General features: G+C 39.6%; 1 protein-coding gene and 1 long non-coding RNA gene across 5 annotated transcripts in view; one reads left to right on the top strand and one right to left on the bottom strand.

Moving 5' to 3' along the window:
• Positions 1-20690, bottom strand: part of fam13a (family with sequence similarity 13 member A) — a 59041-nt gene that overhangs the window by 18694 nt on the left and 19657 nt on the right. For all 4 annotated transcript variants that reach the window (XM_051384451.1, XM_051384452.1, XM_051384453.1 and 1 more), the window contains exons 8-12: positions 19693-19940; positions 13240-13281; positions 5300-5341; positions 4975-5160; positions 3769-3973 (exon numbers count right to left, since the gene is read on the bottom strand). In XM_051384451.1, coding sequence (XP_051240411.1) covers positions 3769-3973; positions 4975-5160; positions 5300-5341; positions 13240-13281; positions 19693-19940 — 723 coding nt within the window. The remainder of the gene's footprint in view (positions 1-3768; positions 3974-4974; positions 5161-5299; positions 5342-13239; positions 13282-19692; positions 19941-20690) is intronic.
• Positions 9234-12916, top strand: LOC127354515 (uncharacterized). Its single transcript, XR_007881569.1, has 3 exons — positions 9234-9559; positions 10127-10223; positions 12448-12916. It is a non-coding gene; the product is annotated as an uncharacterized LOC127354515 (long non-coding RNA).

The following is a 20690-nucleotide window of genomic DNA, read 5'->3' on the forward strand; positions in this document are numbered from 1 at the left end:
CAGAGCCTCTAATTGCCCTCTGTGCCTCTTGACATAACAAGCTCACATTCACAGAGATGGCTGTTCACACAGATAGAGATACAGACCCTCACTCATCAAACCATTGCTGCCAGCCACTCAGCAACACTTGTCCAGCCAATCAGGACTGTGCCACCTATCACATATATACCATATGTGTGTCGAGGCACCGTGTGTGATCTGTACTGTTACATAAGGGGTTTGCACCAGGGATTCTGTTCCTCAAGTGTGAGAGTGTAAACTGAACAAATCTATTTCCATCAGGCGGTTGGTGGGACAGCGTGCCATGCAGTTGAACTTTACATTAGCACATATCATTATGAGCCAAGTGTGAATATTAATGCAGCTTGCTTTCATGCAGCTGTAGTGTAAGAGGAGTCTTCAGAGACTGGGTCATGTTACTACAGCGACATGGTTCACACCATGTCCTTGCTGTGAATTTGACTGCTTTCACACACTCCTCGTATAGAGCGCTTGCTGTGCAATATCACTGTTGGGTATGACTCACTGAGTCTTGGTTGGCAAAGCGAGAGGTAGCTGACTAAGTATTTTACTATCTAGTCGTACTGGTACACTTAACCTGGATGCTGAGCTAGAGCAGGAGATAGATACTGGTAAATAGTAGGGCGGCAATTAATCAATTAATTGCTAGTGTACTGATGTGTAAAATGCCCAACACAATGTCCCAGAGCCCAAAGTAATGTCTTTAAAATGCTTGCTTTGTAAGACCAAATGTCCAACAGTCCAATGCCTTTATATTAATTTATAATTAAAAAGGCATCAAATCCTCACATTCGACAGGTGGAACAAGAAAATATTTGGGATTTTTGCTGGAAAACTGAAGCAATCAATTATTATCACTGTTGCCAATAAAATGATCTGGCACATTTCAGGTCAAGCATTTATTGATATGATATTTTGGTACTGATACCAAAACAAAGGTCTATACACATGTGTTTCTACAAAATCCCTTTTTTTCTTTCAACAAAAAAAACTTCCCATATAGTAAATGTTTTCTAAAAAGTCATTTGGTAATATTATATAACAATCTTGATCAGTATATTTTGTGGAAATTCAATTTAGAAACAGAATCAGAAAACAGACGTTCCCCTGTTTTGAAATACAGTCCTGCTCACCATTATTGGCACCCCTTCATTTTTTGCATAACCTCTACAATATCTTCAGAAATAAATAGAAATGTACCAAATTTATATCAGGATATTTTAATTGGAGGTCCAAAGTAATTTAACAAAGAAAATTGTTTTTTCAACTTACATATTGTAATTTCAAAGAAGAAACAGAAAAAAACAGCATGTGCAGCAATAATGGCACACCTCTTTAATATTTGGTTGCACACCCGTTGACAGTGATGACAGCCTCCAAACGTTTCTTGTAGCCATCTATAAGCTTCTTGCACTTCTCAGCTGGTATTTTCTCCCACTCTTTCTTTGCAAATTGTTCAAGCTCTTGAACATTTGCAGGTTTCTTTTCCCCAATGGCAGATTTCAGCTCTACCAAAGATTTTCAGTCGGATTGAGATCAGGACACATTGCTGGCCATTTTAAAACAGTCCATTTTTTCCTTTTCAACCATTCCTGCGTGCTTTTGGATGTGTGCTTTGGGTCTTTGTCTTGCTGGAGGACCCATGATCTTTGACTCAAACAAAGTTTTTTTTAGACTGGGTAGGATATTTCGCTTTAAAATCTCTTGATAATTCTCTGATTTCATGATTCCTGTGATACGGTCAAGGCGTCCAGTACCAGATGCAGCAAAGCAGCCCCACAACATTATGGATCCTCCACTATGCTTAACTGTTGGTAGGGTGTTCTTTTCCTTGTAGGCTTCATTGCGCCGTCTGTAAACAAACTGTTGGTGTGCATTGCCAAAAAGCTCTATTTTTGTTTCATCTGTCCACAGAAAATTTTCCCAGAAGGATTGTGGTTTGTCCAGGTACTCTTTGGCAAAGATTAGTCGTTACTTTTTATGTCTTTTCCTCAGCAATGGTGTCTTCCTTGATCTTCGCCCATGAAGCCCTGTTTGGTTTAGTGTGCGGCGTATGGTAGTTGTTGAAACCATAACCCCAGACTGTTCCAGGTTGGTCTTCAGGTCTTTGGATGTTTGACGTGGTGTTTTGTCCACCATTAGCACCAACCTTCGAAGACTTCTCTCATCACTTTTTCTTTTCTCTTCACGTCCAGGGAGGTTCTTGACAGTTCCATGCTTGGCAAACTTCTTATTAACATAACGCACTGTTGAAACAGGGATACCAAGGTCTTTGGACATGGCCTTATACCCTTTGGAGGTCTTGTGTTTGCTAATTATCGCACTTCTGATGTCCTCAGACAGCTCCTTTGTCTTCACCATTGTGACAAAGGAACAGGGGATAACAGATCTCTTTTGAAAACACGAAGTCATTATTCATTGGCTAATTCATGTCACATGGGCACAGACAATTTATCACAGGTGATTCTCATTTGTGATTTACCACAGGTGACTCACAATGTGTTTCCATAATGATTTACAGCAAAGGGTGCCAATACCAGTGACACAGCAAGTTTTTCTATTTTTTCCTCCCATTGTTTATTGTTTTAAATTGTTGTTTTTCATTTGCTCTTTTATATCAAACACGAGTTCTCTATAGAACCGAAATGTTTCACTTGATTCACTTTTTTCAGAAGATATTCCACATTATGTACTTAAACTTCATGGATGCCAATAATGGTGAGCAGGACTATACCTGAAAAGTCAGAGTGCTTCAACAAAGCAGTGCAAAAATCGTGTAAATCCTGCTCACTGATTTGTAACATTGCCCCAAATTATCTTATACAACCTGACACATAAGATACCTTGGTAGAAAGGGAAATGGTGAGCAAAATCACCCAATCTGAGCAGAAGCTACCTCAGTGTGGAAGCTGTCAAGCCCAGACAATAAATAACACAATAAAACCTCTAAGGCTTCAATAAATAAGTAAAATACACTAAAAATAAAAACAATCTATATTAAAAACATACTTTACTGTATTTCCCCTTTACATGATACAAATGCTGAGCACTCGACAAACCCAAAGTTTTGGTTCATTGTGGTCTCGAGTACCCACATGATAACAGTAGAAAAGACAAGCTGCTCTCTAGTGCAGCATCTTCTTCACTGGATAAAAGCTGTAGCTAATTGTACACTCATAAGTGGCCCTTACGTTTGAGCTGCTTCTGGAAAAAAGTGGTTAACAATTAGTGTGACATGCTGCATATTACAAGCCACTGTACAATGAGAACGGCAGGGAGCCATTAGGCAGCTGTACTGCTTCCTGTCATCTTCCAGCTTGCTGCTGTCTACATTTAGTGATTCTTCTTAACTGTAACTGACAATTATTTGCAGTGAGTCAGAAATAAGCGAATGCTTTAACGGCCTATCTGCATCACAGGTGCATTAGAGGAGAGGATCTACGGTGATGATGTTTTTGATTGCCCTTTAAACTGGTGATAAAATTTTGTTTCTGGTGTTCAATACAATCTAAAGTAGCCTAGATAATACCACAAAAAATGGAAAGAAACTTGCTTTCTTAAGGTTATCTATTGTCCTTCTCCTAGGACTGACCTATCACACGAGAGAAAAGACCGACTAAAACAGCAAAAAAAAGAAAAAAAGTCAAAAAACCCAACAATTATAAGAGAAAAGTCAAGAGACACATCCAAGATTGTGACAAATGACAAAGATAAAAAGAGATGAAGACAAGAGGCGTGATGACTCACTGCGTGGGCGTCCTGGTTGTCGGTGAGCTGCACCAGTGTCGGGCTGTGTTTCGACTTCCTGGGTTTGGAGGTTCGCTCAGTGTGACCACTCTGGCCACCCTGCGAGTCTACGCTGCTGACTGTGTCTTCGCCCACGCTGCCTGAACTGCTTCCACTGCTTGACGGGATGTTCTCCTTGTTGGTGTCTGCTCTGATAGACGCAGCTCTGTTCTCAGACAGAAAACGGTGAGGAAATGAGAGATCTGCCTTCCATCTCACTCTCTCTGTTGCATACTTTGGTCTGTCTTTTTCAGCTCCATATTGGGTGGAGTGCTTCAGGAAACTAAATGCCAAGGTCGTCTTGATACCTCATTTACTTATATCTTCCCCAGGAGGTACTGTGCTGTTTAGCTTTAGTGTTAATTCTATTTACTGTCTATTTACTGTCCACGCACTTATTGACATTTTCTGCTGTCTTTGGTCTAATGCACTCCTCTAATCCATGTGTTACTGATCTCTCAGTCCCTACTAGATCTCCATCAACAAGGATTAGCTTCTTACTGCGATGACTGCAGTTGTTATGACTGTACTGTGTCTCAGTGGACAAGCTTTTCACCCAGAGTGAAACCTTACGATTGTTTACTGTTACCAGAATAACTGGAAGTAGTAGCATTGCAGTGAGGCACTGCGGTCAAGCTTTAGAAATAATGGCATCTTATTGTGCATTACTATAAATACAATAATTTTCTAGTGTCCTGTTATTGGCTGGAGAATTTTATGTCTTAACTACATTTACAAAAAATCAAATGCACCTTACGAGGTTCCACTGATAATTTCTGAAAGAGATAGTATTCTGCAATTGCTGATGCTGAGTGACTTACCTCCCTGAACTTTGGTAAATTAGCTAACGTATTTCTGTGTGACAAGCAAGCATTGTCAAACTATCTTGAAAAGACAATCTTTGAATAAACACAATTCCAATAAAACAAAAGGTATTTTTCTATTATCGATATCTTGAAATAAAACCATAGAAATAGAAATAGAAACCAAAACAGAGAAGTTGTTGCCCACTAGAATCAGGGAAAATGAATGAGACACAATTACAGGCTACAAAATGAAGTGATGAGAACAAGATTCAGTGCACTTCAGTGTTGCGACTAAAGACAAAACGCAACTAATTTCATGGTGGTACCATCAACTACCAACGCCATGACTGTGTCATTGTACCTGCTTCTTTCTTTGTGTCTCAGCTCATCTTCCTGTTGCTCTCTCAGGTGTCGACGTCTTTGTCGGGCAGTTGGGGTCACACTTGGAGACAGTGTCAACTGACAGTCCTCTGCACTTTGACCCCCTAAAGGATTTACATCAAAGAGGTGCTGCTCCACTGTCGAACGTATCGTCCTGTCCAGAAAACTTAAGAACCAAGAAAAATGGTTAGGAGAGAAGACATTTTCGACATTATGGTTCAATGACAGTTTTATAATAAGTAGAATTTAAGAAATACAACACTGCATTTCATGCCACTACAGTGAGGGTAACAAAGTCCACTTACTTTACCACATCTGGTCTGCAGTGGACAGGGGAGAGGTGGTTACTGAAAGAAAAACAAGAGAGGAAGAAGGTTAGTTCATGCTACCGAAACAGGTGGTCACAACAGGTCACTGAGCAACGCTGAAAATCCCTCGGGCTCTGGTTCTGGCCCTAGGTGATCAAGGCATCTAGTGTGCATGAGTGAGTGTTAAGTTCAGCTGTTTTCAGGGCATAAGTAGGTCCTCTGAGAGCAAAGTGGCTGGCTTCTATGACTACCAGTAAGTCCTACAGTAGAGTATATGGTCAGTGCTCTCTATATTGATCCATGGCTTCACCTATATCTCTTCATTTTCCCAAAACACCCACAATCTGTAATTATAAACTATAATATATTATATATATATTATAACATTTAGAGTTAGACGGTGGCATCAAACAAGCAGTAATGTTTTAAGTTTTATTTGTTATTGAAGATGCAACTGTGTTTCTACAATGAAGAACTAGCTCAGGGCCATTTTCAGTGATTTTGTTTCCATTTATTTTGCTACAGAGGATGTCATTCATCAGACTTTCTAAAAAGCTTAGACCCTATAGCTTTCCCCAACTGATAGACGTCACATCTGCTTTTCCTGGAGTACAACTACCTCAACATGTATAGGGGTGACCTGAAAAAATCTTCCATAAACAGTGGTGTTGACAGTAATAGCACAGCTTGGCAGAGGCCCCGTATGGTGCACTGATAAAGGGACAGATAATAATGGAGCGATGGTGTGAAGGTGACTGTGGTGAACCTGTGTAAAATGGCAGGGACATATACTGACATTATCAAAGCTCTAAGCGAGGAGTGTGAATCAAACGAAAAGGTGGCTCGCCCTATCGTGTGGCAACCAGATGATCATTTTGATGAGTTTAGAAAGTTCAAATCATAACCATGAGGCTGTAAATGTCTGCTGCTTTTTATTGTCGCTTTTAACACCTGAGCTCATGACTAACAATGTTTCTATCATGTGAAGACTAGAAAGATTTCGCTTTGACTTCACTTTCATTGATTCAGACAGCTAGAAAGTAAAGAAGTCAGACAGAGGAGTGAAAGTTACGACAGCTAAGGCTCACAGGTGCTCCGGAGAAAGCAAACTAAACCGCTCAGTTATCTCTGGGCAAAGAAGCAAAGGAAAAATATTAGCCCACTACCTAAGAATAGACTTGGCACTGCATGCAACCAGGTTAAAGCAACAGAAAACGGTTTAATGGCTTACTAATGTTGACTTAACCTTAGACCTTAATGCCTGCAAATGTCAGAGGTATGACTTCATCAAGTGCAGTTGACACATTAAGGCTTGGAATAAGACAGACGTTTCTAGATGTGTCTACAACTTTCGAGGACTGTCTTCTTGCTTCATGAAAGTTTATGAGTGGGCCAATTATATGACTGGAATATGTGCCCTGGGAAAATGGTTATCATACAAAAGCAAGTGCACTCTGTCATATGGTGTTTTATCACTGATACTGTGACAGTTTATGGCAGTAGTCCCCAACATTTTTGGCTTCTGATCCATTAACTCAAATTCTTTTAAGAAGCTGGAAATGTTAAATGAAGCCATATTTCATGATAAAGGGCAGAAAAGTCAGAAGAAATGTAGAAAAACATTTAAAAAAAATAGCTAATCATCTTGGGTCCCTTTAGGTGAAACTGTCTCCTTATAGGGACTGATTGGTTCAAGACAGGATTAGTTGTATACTAATGTATACTGAGTACTATTGACAGCCAGTCAAATCTCCACATAATTGGGTGATATTAGATTAGATTCTAATTCTAATAAAAATGTCAAAAGGATATAATTACTCCATTTTTGTGTGTCTGAAACATTTCATCTACCTTGAAAACACTACAAAAACTCCTTTTATGGTGTTCTGGACTGTAGGTAATTTTCATGACGTCCTGAAATACCTGAAATAACTCATGAATCACGAATCTACCATCTCTGTTGGTCCGTAATGTGAAATTGAGTTTCTAATGTGTCTGCTTGTGCCACATTTAGGCTGTTAATGAAATAAACAGCTGACTGTGACTGCCTGTAAGTTGTAATTAAATATCTCGTGGCAGCTATCATCGTCCCAAATAGACTTTTGGGTTGGCACAGTATGGACCAAGTGTGGCAGTTTGGTAAATGACAAGAGGAAGTGACATCATTGGCTAGAAAGAACTTTGCACCAGTTTAATTTCAACTAAAAATGCCATAGTGTAAAACGTCTCTGGTATGAGACAGGATTGTTGCCCGGTGTGTAATGGTGACAGTCTGAGTCATGAACTACTAGACACCATAAGACAAGGGGGATGAAATCATTGCATCAGAAACACAATGAACATATCACCACGAGAATATGAGTGAGCCAAGCCAACAATCCTTTCTTAAACACATGTATCTAAAAATATAACATGATACCATTAACCCCAGTCAAATGTTTGACCAGGAACCAGCTGGAGATTTTGCAACCCAATGATTGTTATTTAATCCAATGAGCACTGAGATTTAATAATACCAAGACTACAAAATCCTGACTAGAAAACACCCAAGACAATTGTTTAAGCCATGATTTTACTTAAAAACAGGAAGTTTGGTATGGGTCTGTAATTATTCATTAAGGAGTTGCCGACATTGTTTTTTTAAATTGTAGGTTTCTACAATAACTGCAGGTTTCAGGGCCTGTCGAAACTGTCTGAGAGCAGATTTGTGTTGACTATCTGAAGATCCGTTGCCAGGTAGTTAAAAATATTTTTAGAAAAGCCTGTAGAGACACTTAAAAAGCAACAGGAGGAAGATTTCAGATGTTGCACAATTTCTTTTGAGGTTTTATTTGATCAAACTGTATCATACTCATGGAATTTCTTTTAAGTGAATGCAAGGACAACACCTGATGTGGCGATATGGACAGCTTGTTAAATCTTCAGAATTTTTTTTGTGAAGAATGAGGGAAAGTCATTGCACGATTTAGTGGATAAAAGCTCAGTGGCTACGGACACAGGAGGGGATGTCAGCCTTTCAACAGTAGCAAATAAGGCATGTCTGTTATAATTGTGTTTGGCAATGATGTCAGAGAAGAAGGTCTGCCTTGCATTTCTCAGTTAAAAATTATAAATGCAAAGTCTCTCTTTATAAATGTCATAATGCACGTGAAGCAAAGCTTTCAACACTCCGTTTTATTCATTTTTACCAGTATGACATTTCTCCATGGTGTATTTTGAAACTCCCTTTATCTTAGTGGTGGCAATGGCACCAATGACATAACGTAATGACTGAAATTATCTACAAGATGACTGACTGAGACTCAAGCCAATATGGAAAAGAAAATCTGAATGAAGAAAGAAGAAATCTGGTGTTTTCAGTGACATACAATTCCCTGATTAACTCTTACTGAACATTTGGGATTCTCACAGCTGTGATCAGAAAATCGGTCTCCACAACCATAGTAATGTTAAGACCTTTGGAGAAGACTAAGACCAGGGTGTGCCTTTTTATGCGTAGGTCACATGTTGAGTCAGTCTGTAGTTATCCAGAATACAGAACAATTCTTTAGTGCTGCTGTCCTGGAGGTTGTCAACATGAATGTTAAACCGCCAACAATAACAGCACAGTCAAAGTCAATGCAGATGATAGACAACTATTCAGCAAAGTATTTAGGTGGTTTGTACATGTTAAGTATGCAACTGGACAGGAGGAATTCTGAGTGTTGGTGGGGATCACCGTACGAGGCGGTAGCTCCATGCCCTCAGGAGAAAGAAGAGGCATATTGGGGGTAGTACAATTGAATCAGGGACCCTGTCTTCTCTCCTGTCTACGCTGATGCCTAGCAGATTCACTTGGTGTTGATTTCAATGCCGGTGATTCAAAATGAAGCAGTAAAGCATAATGGCATCCACTGACATGGGGGGAGACTGATGAAACTTTTGGTGACCTTGCTGGCCTTATCAGTCTTGTCAGCCTGGCCAGGAGAGAGCTGTTCTCTCTTTTTGTCTACTTATCAGCAAGGTTGACGTTACAGAATGTACTTGGTTTGGGGTGGAGGCAGGCGATGTGGCAGTGACTGTGGGTGACTTTAAAGGACTTAATGGCATCTAGCGGCATAGTTGTAGTTACACCTTCGCATCATCCGCCATTCCAAGCATGTAGGAGAAGTCCCATTCAAAGCACATTACTTTGCTTTGGTTTTGTTTCGGTTAGTCTTCTACAATCTTGCCTGGTAGAATTCTGGTGAACTAACTCATCAGCAGAGGATTGAGTTGGTGAGTTCAGAAGACTTCTCCATTGCAAATATCCTTGTCTTGAGAACGGCAATCTTCTGTAGACTGATTTTTTTTACTTTCAGCTGGAGCATGGCTCTGTCTGAAAGTCCTCCTGTCTCCGGCCTTTATGCAAAGTTAAGCTAACTGTCTTCCTGGCAGCACCTTCATATTTACCGATATGGGAGTAGTATTGAGCTTATATATAAATAAATTAATATTTCCCAAAATGTTGAACAGTTCATTTAGAGATATATAATGGATCTGATCAATTTACTTGACAAATTTAAAATGTGATTTTTGAATTTACCAGAGTAACCATTTACAAGTCATCAGCTGTTTTTTTGTTTTCAGTTTGATGGGATCTGTAGGATTTACTAAACTGTTAAGTCAGGTCTGTTATGGAATGATAGGTCTGGCGGTTCAATTGTGTAATTGTGCTATTATTGTTTCACTGAGTGTGAATTTAAAAGCCAGTAGTGCAAGTCTTTGTTTTACAAGTGCTGTCAAGCTTGTTGGTTTCTGTAGTTTGTGTCTGTGTTGGTGTTTTAAAGTCAACTGTTCTTTAAGGCAAAAACGGCAAGGAGGAAACAACCCCAAAGCTTCCACAGCAGAGGCTTATACCAGTTAATTCCCCAGCACTGTGTACCCAGGGGCGTCCATTCAGGTAATCCAGTATTACACCACAGTCAGATATTAGCCAAGACCTTTAGAGTCTTTGGTCAACACACACAGAAGAAAATTATGATGATCTGTGATCCATTTTGACTGGGTTGAGGTTAATCTCCCATGCAAGTCTCTGTGTGTGAAGGAATGCAATGAGACTTCAGCAGAGAGAGAGAGCGAGAGAGAGAGAAAGTCTGTATGGTATGTGCGTGTGTATGTGACAAAGTACAAGTAGGGCATGGAGTTAGTCATTGATGAACGTGAGCTAGAGAAGTGAATGGGGTTGACAGAGTGAGGTAAAGGGAGGGAGAAAGTGTCAACATACAGTCTTAGTCATTCAGAGATGTCGGGGTGACACAGACTAGGACTGCAACTGATGATTTCATTATCAGTTAATCTGTAAACAATTTTTTTCAGTTCATTGATTCATTGTTTAGTGTATAAAAGAGCCCAAGACAACATTCAACTTCAAAAAGCTTATTTTGCCCACCCACAGTCCAAAATCTACAGATATTAAGTTTACAATTACATACAACAGAAATGCAGCAAATATCTACATTTGAAGAGCTGAAAAAGAGGAAATATGTATCAATGCTAGCAGCGTGGCTCTATGAACGCTAATACCGAGCTGTGGATCGGTCTACCGCTTTGATCCAGTCTCAAACGTCCCAACTCTTGACCCTGGCTTTTCTTCTAGACACACCACGAGGTTGAGATTTTTTCTGCCTTACTTTGCCTAAGTACAGCCTCTTCATCACCTCCATGTTCTCTTAAACTAATGATTTATATACATTTTCTATACATAAGAAAACAGTAGCAGTAAGAGCGCAATATAAATTATTCTGTATGCATTTATATCATATACACGTATACATACTTGTGTGCCTGCACATTCTTTATAATGAGTCATAGAGACCTATGAAATGTTTTAAATGAGGCTTAGAAATGTGAGTAGTAAAATGTAATCGACAATTTACTGAGTAGGTATGCCGAGTACATAGATTATGTAATACATACAAAGAGTAAACCAGGCTATAATTATGTATTATATACTACGCATACTGCACATAGCTTACTCTATGGCTGACCACATGTGTAGGACTTGGATTAGTGAACTAGTCGGGACCTTTGGCCTTCTGTCATGAATAAAAGGATTTGGGTTACCAAGAGACAAGATGTCCCAGTCAAAGTTAATATAAAGGTTTTTGTTCTATCCAGGTTTACTGCTGCTACAAAACAATTCTGCAAAAGCTACACAAGTCTTATTATCTGTCTTATTTATTGAGTATTTTGGTCATCTTCATGCTGTTACCTGTGATTTGGCAACAGCCAGATTTAATCAGACTATAAAAATCTGAAGAAACTGTTAATGTTCAAGCTTAGATATGAAGCAAATAATCATGAAGTGCATTTGAGTTTTAGCTGCATTATTTTTTGTCAGCTGTGAGCGCCTTATCCTAGACACTCAATTTTCCCCAATTATACTGTAAGGCTTTTGTTCTGTGTCTAAAAAAAAAGCAATAAAATCAGGATAAAATCTGTTTTATATAATTGTAAACTTGATCAAACTAACAGCTGCCCTGGAGTCATATCAGCACCTGAAAATGTGCCAACTCCAAATGACTAACCAAAGAACCAGCTGTTAACACTGAGTGGACAAACTGCTGAGTTTTGAAGGCTTTAGGTCAACATACACTGGGGGCAAACTGGGAAACGATGACAGTAGGTTCATTAATGATTAACAGGTGATAATCAAAAAGGTGTGGTGAGATTGTAATGAAATGTTATCACTTGCACGTGCAAAAACATGAGGTTTACTGTTTACTATAATTTCACTTTACTTGTAATGGGTTGATTTTACCCACAAGACTGTAAAATAAGTAAAGAAAATATATTAAATTCAGTAATACTGGCTGGATGTAGTCAGATATTTTAGGACTGTAATTATTTTTCATTATTAATTAATCTACCAAATCATTTATTGATTAATCAATTAATGGTTAGACCATAAAATGGAGAGAAATGCTGAAAAAAATGCCTGTCCCAACTTTGAAGAGCCCAGGGTTAAAATGTCTTGTTTTGTTAGATTAACAGTGAAACCTCAGTATATATTCAGTTATTACAATGATATAAAGGAAAGCAAATTCTCTCACTTGAGAACATTTGGCATTTCTTCACTATTTCTGCTTGAAAATGTACTAACAGTTAATCAATTATCAAAATAGGGGGTTAAACGGAGGATGAAGAAGAGGAGCTTTAAACTCTTCATCCCTGCAATCATCGAGCAGATACCGGACTCCATCGTCACCATGCCCGGCTTCCAGACGGTTCGAGCCGACAGGGACACCACCGCGACCGGCATGAAGAAAGGAGGGGGACTGTCCGTGCTCATAAACAACAGGTGGTGTAACGCCGGGCACGTCTGTGTGAAAGAGCGTCTGCAGCCCGGACATCGAGCTCGTCGCCGTCGGACTTCGTCCATGTTGTCTGCCACGGGAACTTTCCAGTGTTGTCGCCATCACTGTCTATATTCCTCACAGTGGTCTTCATCATCACTGTCTATATTCCTCACAGTGGTCTTCATCATCACCATCACTGTTTACATTTATGATGTCCTATTTATTCTCCTGTACAGCACTTTGGTCAACTTTGGTTGTTTTTAAAGTGCTTAACAAATAAAGTTGGATTGGATTGGATTGGATTCATACTCTGTTCAATTATGTAAACCATCACATCATTCTGAAAAACAGTGTCTTCACCCAGCCGTGTCTTTTCCTTAAGTGGTGTGTCTGAAACATGTGCTGTGGCCGCCGCCGCCGCCGCCACAATACCCAAACAGTGGTGAGTAAACTGTTGCATGTGCATTTTGCCCTGCTTTCCCTCTAACTGGCGGTTCCATTGTTTCCAATGGTAATGCACTAAGGCAGCTCACAGCAACTTCCCCCACACCTCGAGTGCAAAACAACATACTGTCACACAGCTCTGCCAGCTTTCTAACACAAAGACTGGAGGCCTACCTCATGTAGAAAGGAGATATTGGCCTCTCTTCTTCTTGGGAGCTGAAATATGAAAACAAACACAAATAATTAATTAGCTTACATGATGTGGTTGTGAAGTGCAATGGCATAAAAACATTAACCCTCACCCCACTCATCACTGCATGTCACTGGGGCTGAAAATAGGAGCATAAGGCTGGCTTTTGTCTGCAGAATAATAGCCATGCAGTGCTGCAGATCAGTGCCTTTGTGGGACTTGTCTCTGGTAATTATTATGAACCAAGTTAGAAATGGGTGCTGCTCTAGAATATAGGCAGGCTGCTGCTACTGAATGTATGCCAGCAACACATGATGACATTATGCAACGATAAGAGGAACTCAGTGCTCGCACTGAATGTTGAGGTTGCTTAATATTTTCATATCCTGGATCTTACAGGCTGAAAATTTCATAATCACCTAGTCTTGTTTTCTTCTCTAAAGTCAAAGCAGGAAGAAAAACACTGCAACCAAACCTTACCAAGCAGTGTTAAATCAAGGCTGTCTTTATATATGCTGGTTCTTGATGCTACAATGACACTGTGTAACAACTTTGCTTTTTTATTAAACATAATTTAAAAAATGCAAAGCAACCAGATTGTAAGCTTCAAAGCAAATAAGACATGCGTCTTCACAGTTAATGGCTTTTTTTTGTCACAGTAGAAAAAGCACAGGTGTAAAACTGTTAAAAATAACAGTGCTATGTGCATGCTGGCTCACTGGCACACTGTCATTGCTTACTGTGACACTTGAATATGTTATTAGTAGCATCTGCGCCTTTTCTACAATGACAAGTCAAAATGTCTGCAGCGAAAAAGGACTATATTTTCTCCATAAAAGACACAACAATTCATAATTTTAAACCCCAATTTATCGGGATGTTCAACTGGGTCACAGGAACACATGTTACAGGTGACAACATGAACTCTAACAGTGCTTTCAATTTACAAATATACAACAGAAAGAATTTGGACAAAAGGTCAGACTGAAAAAAAAATTGACAAACCAAGTACAGCAGACGCAGAGAAAGTCAATTCCAGACTGTATTTTGACACTTAAACTGCTCAGCTGAGTATTTATCTTTTAGTGAATGATAAGATGGGCTATCTGTTTGGTCTCCAAAACAATTTCACCAAATGCTTCAATACAAGTCTGCAGCACATTTTGCTAATCAATAGAGACGAAACAATTAGGTGATTTATCAACCAACCCACAAATTAAAAAAAAGTATTATTTAGTTTGACTATTTAAGCAAAAATCATAAAAAACATTTTTTGATCATTTGCTTACTTTCTCTGTTTTATATAATTGTCAACTAAATGTTGTTGGTTTTGGACTGTTGGTTGAAGAAAACAAGCAATACGGTTGGCTTTATGAAACTGTGATGTGTATTTGTCACAGATTTTTGTACTATAGTTATTGACAGTCCCTATTTAAAACAAAATTTCCTGTCCTTTACACCACATACAGCTTAACATTAGCCAAAAGGAGCAGTCACACAATATTATTGATTTTAAAACCAAAAATATTCAGTTTTCCTGTTTGTTTGTTTTTGTTGCTGTTTTGGTTTTTGTATGTCTTAAAGAGGAACAGAAAATAACCAACATCAAACTGAAACCAACAAACAATCAGTCTGATCGTGGGTTGTAAACATGTTGACTCTCAGAAGAAAGAGTTGTTGTTGAGTTCAACCATTCAGTGAATGTTTGGTTCTCTGGTGTGTGTTGGTACGTGACGTGCCTTCGAGTGGCTTACTGTAAGGGGGGCGAGCGTGTCGAGGGGAGAGGAAACCACTCTGGTCTTTCGGGCAGCAGCACCTCAACAAGTTCAAAACAAAGGATTTAGGTTTCAATCCAGTCAGGAATCAAAACTGGCCAAAGTTCGTTGAACTTCAAAAGTCTTCTCCTAAGACACAATGTACAGGAGAAATGTGTCTGTGTTCCTGGGTGCAGTTCACCACAAACACTTCCAAATTCTTTTGGAGCCACAGGGGTCAAGGTTTTTTTTCTCTCCCACACCCATGTTCTTAACTGGTGTTACACAGTCTGGCAAGCGTATTAAAATAATGTGTGCCGTCACCGCCGCCGTTGAATTGCGAAAAGCGGAAATCCCGCTTACCCACTACCATACTGAGGGGATAACGAGCAGCTTTGTAGGGGTACTCGGAAAAAGGCCTGATCCCTCCGGGGCGAACGGAAAACTACCAATGACAAGTTGGTAAATCTGGATACGCTCCACTTTTTCCACATTTTTAAAAATGTGTAGACAAAGGTAGTCTGGCTTAGCAGAAAAATCCTCCAGCTGGCTCCAGAAAATTTTGGCAAGGTCCCTTTCCTTCCGCTCTGCCTTACTTTTTCTAAAATCCCTCTGCAACATGCAACAACACTCACTGAAGTCTAATTAAAGGTTTTTATTAACACTAATTTGGAGGTTCCATCACTATGTTTTTGTGTTACGCCTCTGTCTAAAGGTGTAGGAGCGCAACATGAAAGTATACAAAAGGACTTTCCCTCCCTGTCCTCAAACCAAAGTCAAACACGGATTTACCAATAAAGTGAGGTGATTTATTACCACAACCAGGAATAAGTGTAGCAAAAATCTAGAAGCAAATTTTGGGATGAACCAAAGTCAAAACAATGAACAAAAGAGGGACTAACTCAATGCTGCCAATTGCAGTTGAGATTATCTTTATCTTTATTATCTTTAATAATCAATTTTTACACAATTTTTTCAAAAGTGAAGCTTGAGATGGTTCTGCAACGGTAGATCTAAAAGAAAGCTTTTCTTTGACTGCATTAATTAATAAAGAGCCAAGCAGGATTTGGGACCTGTACAGACAGAGTTTCCCTGTGTCTCAGCTCCTCTGTGCAGTCTCCAGTCCCTTCAGGACCCCCAAACCATCGGCTTTTAGACCAGCGCTGGACATTCTTAGAATATCTCAGAGCACAAACTGTGTGCTGGTCAAGACCTAAAGTATTTGTCGGATAAGCCTGGCTAAGCTATGCTTGGTATATGTTCATTGCAGCAGAGAAAATGGTGTTAAACCAACACAGAGACATCATGCTTCGAGCGTAGATAGACCTCCAGAGGAATGTTACAATTTAAAGATGAAATAGGATTCTTCAGTCACTCACACGTGCATTTTGTTTTGTCTCTTAATCATGACCGTTACCGTAGCAACACCCGATTGACATTAAAAGCAAATTTACACAGAAAAACACAGCATTTGTGTTAGGTTAGCAGTGGCTAAAAGAATTCCACATGATTGCTGCAATTTGGGTTGTATTTAATGATTATTTTAACAACATTTGACTAATAATTTGTCTTTAAATGTCTTAAGACAGAAACCATAGCCCAAAGTCTTCAGATCTTCTGATAAACAATTCAAAATCCAAATGTACTCAGAAATCAAATCTTCACAAGTGAGAAGCTAGAAACAGTGAATTGTTGGTGTTTATATACTTGAAAAGTCTGTTAAACAATTAATTTTCCGTCTAATCGATAAATTAACTTTTCAGTACAAGTTAAAATACACACACACCTGCTGTCATCTTTTTTCCAGCCAGGTATCTGATTTCCGCCACTGAGCTTGAACATCAAACCCGACTGGCGGGGAGTTTCAGGCATGAGTAAAACTAACGCAGCCTCTTTGATGAACTGTGAATATGTTCAAGAATAAAACAGCTGATCTGTATCATATGATCTGTATGACTAAGATTATTTATAGACATAAAAACTTGATTAATGGCCACTATCCTATATGAGACATCTGATGTGCAGGAGAACCAGTTTGATCCAGCCAGCAGTTTTTTGCTGTAAATGTGTGCTGTCAGGCGTTCAGGTTGACTGATGAGACTTCCTGACAGGCGGCCAACAATACCGTTATACCCACAGGGAACCTGCACTCACACCACACTGCAACGTTCCTCACTCCCACCTATTTCCAATGGGCTTCTAAGAAACTCAATGGTTACATCACAAGATTCAGTGAACCATGGCAACTCCACACAAAAGCCAGTATGCATCTCCTATGTGCAACTACGCAATGCTGAGAGCATAATACGTTCACATGACGCTGCTATGTTGGCTTGCCTGGCCCGTGTGGTGAATAAGGCTGGTGTCATATTTCAGGTACAGGTGAGAGCATTGTCGCATACAAAATTACTTGATTAATGTATTTGATATAGAGGAGTAAGGTAAAGTGTTATGTTAAAGATGCTACATGCTAAACGTGGTAAGACGCCGATACAGTACAAAGGTCAAAACGTGCATAAACAAGAAGATCTAATAGTGGAGCCACAAACAGGGAAACCCTGAGGATGATGATTTGACCTCTAGTGAGAGGTGAATTTGAGCTGAGCGAGTAGAGTAACTGTACGAGACGGAGGGTAGTTCCTGGAATGAACGGTGCATGTATCATATCTACATTACACATTTTAAAAATTGCTTCTTTACCACCAGTAAGTAGTAGTATTAACATACTTCCCAAATTTAGAATTTCATATTTCACCACCTGGAACGAGTGGTTGTGCTGCTGTATGTGTCGCATTATGCTGACACCGATTTGTCTGACACATACCTATGGAAAGTGAGAGCAAGCTGACAAGCTGCCATGAGAGGAGCAACACATTTGAAAACACAGATGGACCCACTTATGGAAAATGATCTATTATGTGCTTCGTTTATATTTTTCATTTAGCTACTTAGAATGGAAATTATTTTTTAACTCATACACATGATCTATTTTTCACTGTAGTCAGATACATTTAATAGCTCCAGTATCTTTACTTTGTTGATACTAGTGAGTACCAAAAGCCTAAATTTTAGTCTTTAATCTATTTGAAGGTGTCTATTAGTAAATACCAGTGAGTTCAGATCGCTGACGCACTTTCCTGGGGTCCCCTGTCACACTGTCTGCATATCAGTCACCCAATGCGACCTGGCAAGGAGAATGTAAGGGAATTCTACCAGGAGATTTACTGATACCCTGACATGGCGAGGAAAGCTGTTACCACCTTGGAAGTATTATATTTGCCACTTCATGTAGACGAGAACATCTGGTCCATTAAGACCAATGACTGGCCTTTTAACATGATTGAGATGATTTAAAGAGAAGAAACGCTTGAAGAACGGAGGCTGACTTTTTTTTTAAACACAGAATTACTACATGAATTTGTTAAGATAATCAACATTTTATTATTAGTGCCAATAAAGCTGAAAAAGAAATACTTCATATTCTAAGATAAAAATACAGTCCAGAAAGCCTGTTATTACAATTATATTACACAGATTTATTTAAATATGTGTAAGTGGGTGCAGTGTGCCGTGATGTGTGTGTCATACTAAACTTTTATGTAATGTGTTAATGGATCTGGTTGCTGACACTGTTTGAAACTGTGATTAATGTCGTACTAAAGGTCACTGGTGTGATCGAAAAGCCGTAGTAGAAGCCAACATAGCGTCATCATTTCTCATTTTAGTGCTTCAACATCACACATATGACATTTATTGCGTTGCCCCACATTATATTTTGTTGTGTGACATTCGATAAGGATTTAAAAGGAATGGTAGTGAAATTTGTCAAGTCCAAACATTACAGATGTGATCAAAGCCAAGGTTAATGCTAGTCTGAGCACTCGGTCAAAGCAGCAAGAGCCCCAACAACAGATACAGCTGTAGCCTTGCTATTCCAGGACTGAGGACACTAAACACCAAGTGGTTCCAGTTTCAGCTTCTTATAATAGGCTTGTTTGCATGCCAGAGGCTCATTGCCACGAGGCCTGGGCTTTAGATCCCCGATCGCTGTCAGACACTCAGGATTCTTAACCCTCACCCTCGGCTAATAGAACATCACTTGTGCAAACAGTGGTCATAACCTATTTACCATTGCCAGAATCCCCCCTTAATTCTCCTCATTAGAGCTGGACATTTACAAAATTAAAATATAAATCGTTAGAAGTGTAATGTGAGGTCCGTGGCAGTCTAGATTTTATTTTACAGTGGTCATAAAGGCTCACGCTCACAGATAAGAGTGTCATATTAAAGGAGCCATAAAACTGCGGGCGTAACTCACCATATCAGTCAGTAAATTCAGTTTTTGGTGCACGCTTTACCTTTTACTCTAGTTGAAGGGCTTAAGATATTTATTTGAAAAACAAATAATAATTTAAATGCATAAACTGCAGATAAAATATCTATAAATATAATATAATCAGATTTTGACTTTACACTAATGAAACTCACAACATGCTGTCTAAAAATGCCAATTTACTAACACCATCATCAATAAAGCTCTGAATCTATTTTTACAAACAAAATGGATCACAAATTAATTTCAGTAAAATGATTATCAGCTCAATTCTGCAACTGCAAGAAATACCAGTTCGTATTTGTAATTTTCTTTGACACAAGTGCATTTTCTTTGCAGGACACACTGACCTGCTGAGGGCCTCCATGCTGCCAGAGGAGCTGACTTCGAGATGGCTGAGTTGTGAGGCAGTGTCCGGGGTGTCCTGCCGAGCCAGTGCAATGGGAGCTGTATCCATCGCCTCCGGACTGGGGCTCCTCAGCTCAGAGGTCAGGGGCAGAACTATGGGTATGGACAGGGGCCTCGCATGGGGCAACCCAGCAGAGCGACGGGGCTGAGGGATAACTTGGGCCATGCCGTCACTCTTCCCTTTCCTCACCTGTTTTACGTAGAAAGGGGGGGAGGGGGGATGCCAACAACAACAGGTGAGTCTCGTGACAGGAAATATGACACAGCACAAGACGTAAATTATACACAGCTTGTAGCATTTCTGCTCAATGAAGCTCATACAACCACAAAGAAACACACAGAAACACACTGCTTACAACCTTTGCTCAGGTTACTATAAAACATGCATTCAAAGGTCTTCTGAGGTGAAGCAGAGAGCAATAAAAAAACAACCAAAGAAGGCAAAGAAAAACGAGGTTAGCTAGTAAAGCTGTAATGTTAGACTGATCTTTGTCTTACCGTGCTGACCCTAAGTGGGTATAAATAGCGTGAACCTCGGATTGTAGTGTAGGAGTAGAACCTTAACCTGATTACGGCCACATTGTTAGAGCCCTTCTGCATTTTTTTTAACCAAGGAAGCCCGAGAGCGGCGTTAAAGAATGTGTCACAGGGCTTTCTCTTAGTATATATGGAGAAGACTGGTATGGCTGCCCATGAACATTGAGGCCAAATAGACCGACTGGCTGTGGTAAACAGAGTATGAAATGGGTCTGACGCCAGCAGCTTAAGTATTGATAATTGTCAAAAACAACCAATGCTAAAAGAGCCTTGGCTCTAGATAAACGGTTGAATTAAAAGGCTTTTTTTTCCCCCTTTGCTCCCATTATCAGCAGAACATTTCCATTTGGGGTTTGACTTAATGGGTTGTTCTAACGCTACCTCCATTTAGTCATTGGTGCAC

Source organism: Dicentrarchus labrax, unplaced genomic scaffold (genome assembly GCF_905237075.1).
Source record: "Dicentrarchus labrax unplaced genomic scaffold, dlabrax2021, whole genome shotgun sequence".
In the NCBI taxonomy this organism is placed as follows: domain Eukaryota; kingdom Metazoa; phylum Chordata; class Actinopteri; family Moronidae; genus Dicentrarchus; species Dicentrarchus labrax.